The 2638-nt window shown below is 44.7% G+C and overlaps 1 protein-coding gene across 1 annotated transcript; it reads right to left on the reverse strand.

The window, feature by feature from the left end:
• Positions 1-282: 282 nt before the first annotated feature.
• On the reverse strand, positions 283-1008 carry LOC123658019. Its single transcript, XM_045593499.1, has one exon. The coding sequence runs from the start codon at positions 1006-1008 to the stop codon at positions 283-285; it is 726 nt and encodes a 241-aa protein (XP_045449455.1).
• Positions 1009-2638: the final 1630 nt, after the last annotated feature.

Consider the following 2638-nt stretch of genomic DNA (forward strand, 5'->3'; position numbering starts at 1 on the left):
AGCCATGGGTACATGCTTTGTAGAAATGAAGGTTCACAGCAAACGCGGAGGGCAGCCATACCAGCTATGCTGATCAAATACGGAGGCAAGAATAATTCCATGCGGGGTTTCTTACCAATTTTTAGCTCTGCTCGAGATCTGATATTTATGATATTGTGGAGTGTATGTGTGAAAATATGAGTGTGTGTAATGCGGAACATAAGCCAATATGTGTATAAGTACAAAATAACAAAGTCGAACACAGAATCACAAAATACGCCAAGGGCGACAGAGTGGTATGCACTAAGAAGAGACTTCGTCGTTGTCATCAATCGGCAGAGGGGGCCCAGGCTTCTCGACAGATGCAACTTGATCTGTTGGTATGGCCTGGGATAGCTTGATAAGGTCCACCTCGTCGCACACTCGTATCGCAGGGCTACCGAGTGATGCGTCTCGTTTCCTAACAAATATTGCTCCATTAAGGGTCCAGCTATGTTTATAATTGTGGCTCTTAGCGAACATTCTGACACTACGAAATAAACGACGGTTTGCAGGAGTGAGACGTTCATTGACGTAAACGGTTCTCTCAGGACCTTGTCCAACTATATTGTTGCTTTTTAGGTTACGACGTACCTTTGCCTGCTTCAGAAACTCATCCCGCTTGACACGACGAGCGAACGCCACCACCAGGGGACGCTGCAGCCGCTTGCTGTTAACGTCACTGCGCTTAGGTCCAACTCGAGAAGCATACACAATATCTGAATCGTGCAAAGGGACACCCAGACTTACAGCCGTTGTCAACACAAGATGATAGGGATTTTCATTTTGGATCTCCTCAATGCCCGTAATCTCAACCTCGTTTCTCAAGAGCATCTGGGCTTGATTATTTATCTGTTGTTGTAAATCCAGAACTGTAGCCCTCAACTCAATATTTTCCGTATGTAATGACTCCAATGATTTGATTCTCGCGTCGAAGTTAGAGATTTTCTGGCTAATGCTTTCAAGTTGAATTTTTAAAGAATTCCACATTTCAGATGCACTTTGTCGTAACTGGTTGATTTCCAAGGAAAGCGTCTGAATCTCGGCAACGGGGCTTGAAGTTTCTGTAGCAACTGATGGAGCAGGTGCGGAGTTGATCGAGGTGCCAGTTTTTGTGGCACTGATTATGTTGGCGGGAACAGACGCAGCGGCTGCACCAGAGCCGGCGGCGGCGGTGGTGGGGAGCGGAGCGCCGGCAGCGTTCGCAGAGATACCTGTGCGTGGTTGACTTTTCTTCTTTAAGGTAACATAGTCTGTCGTTGACCGAACCGGAGTAAGCGAATTGTCACCGCCCTTCCTAGATTTTGCAGAACAGTCTGGACAAATCCACGAATTAACCTGGTCCGTAGTGAGGCGCTCTGCTTTCGCGCAGGCAGCATGGAAGGTTTGAGTACATAGCTTGGATGTGCAGGTAATCAACGCTTCATCCCGCCGAGTTTTCTGTTGGCAACCGGCGCAGATCATTTTTCGATACCAAGTTACTAAGCGATACGCAAACGATACTTAAGCGACAGCGTCCGACAGTAGTCAAGTATTGTGGTACGGGGGCTATTCAAATCGTTCGGCGATAAACGACCGGGCAACTCGATGTAAATCTGACTCGACGAAACACTTTACACTAGAAATGTACTTATATAGTTCCATTACTAACACTTTAACTCATATAATCACTTAACTAGCTACACTATGATGTATATTACAATCTATTTTTAACTGGTTTTACAATTAAAAACATTAAAAGAAACGGAGCGGCAGAAGTTTGCCTGTTATTTCTTTGGCCGCGCGATCATCAGATCCTGGTTTCCTTATCATGGTACCACACTTAGGATATTTCCTTTCTAACAAAAAAAGAATTATCAAAATCGGCTTATAAACGACGAAGTTATCCCCGAACATATATATATATATGTCAGAGATGAAGAAGAAGAAGGTATACTTTTCGGCTTGAAGGTATATTTCTCTTTCTCATCGTCTCAGAGTACTCAGTCTACTGTGGGCTTCAGTGGGTAATGTTGACTGAACAAGTAAACACGATTTATCATGAAACAGGATTCACTTAACAGAAAGACAACGCAGCACGGAAGGCGGGATAGTTATTAGTTAAGGGGGCGAAGACTAACTTCTTAGCATTCGATGGATTCACGGTTCACCGTGCGGGTACCGAATCCATCGTGTGGCAAAGGGAGTAACTCAGAGCAGTGCCTAGGACTTGTGACCCAGGTGTAGGTTTAAGGAGGCCCCCTTTCAGATGCGCATCAACGCTCACCTTCACTGCTCGAGTTGTCCGCCCTAATAGGTAACAATTAATTCGTATGCACAAATTAATTATTGAATGAGTCTTGGTTAAGCTACTAGCAGGATATAACAAGTGTATCGTGCCAAGCCAGAGCCAAGACCGCCTTAGCCGAGGTGACACCGTTCGTTTTATACACGTCAGAACAATTCGAGTAATATAATAACTGAGGGTAGGTGACTATCGAACGATGTGCTAGGTGGCGCGTCGATCACCCCACTACTCTAACAGCTAATAATTGACAACTGACATTATCTGAATACACCCAAGTCAAACTCTTGACGTTCCGTATTCATACTCTGCGACATATATACATATATACACTAG

Source organism: Melitaea cinxia, chromosome 11, assembly GCF_905220565.1.
Source record: "Melitaea cinxia chromosome 11, ilMelCinx1.1, whole genome shotgun sequence".
Taxonomy (NCBI): domain Eukaryota; kingdom Metazoa; phylum Arthropoda; class Insecta; order Lepidoptera; family Nymphalidae; genus Melitaea; species Melitaea cinxia.

Excerpts from the sequence above, each read along its gene's own strand:
- LOC123658019 (XM_045593499.1), bottom strand. The coding sequence starts at position 1,008 with ATGTGGAATTCTTTAAAAATTCAACTTGAAAGCATTAGCCAGAAAATC.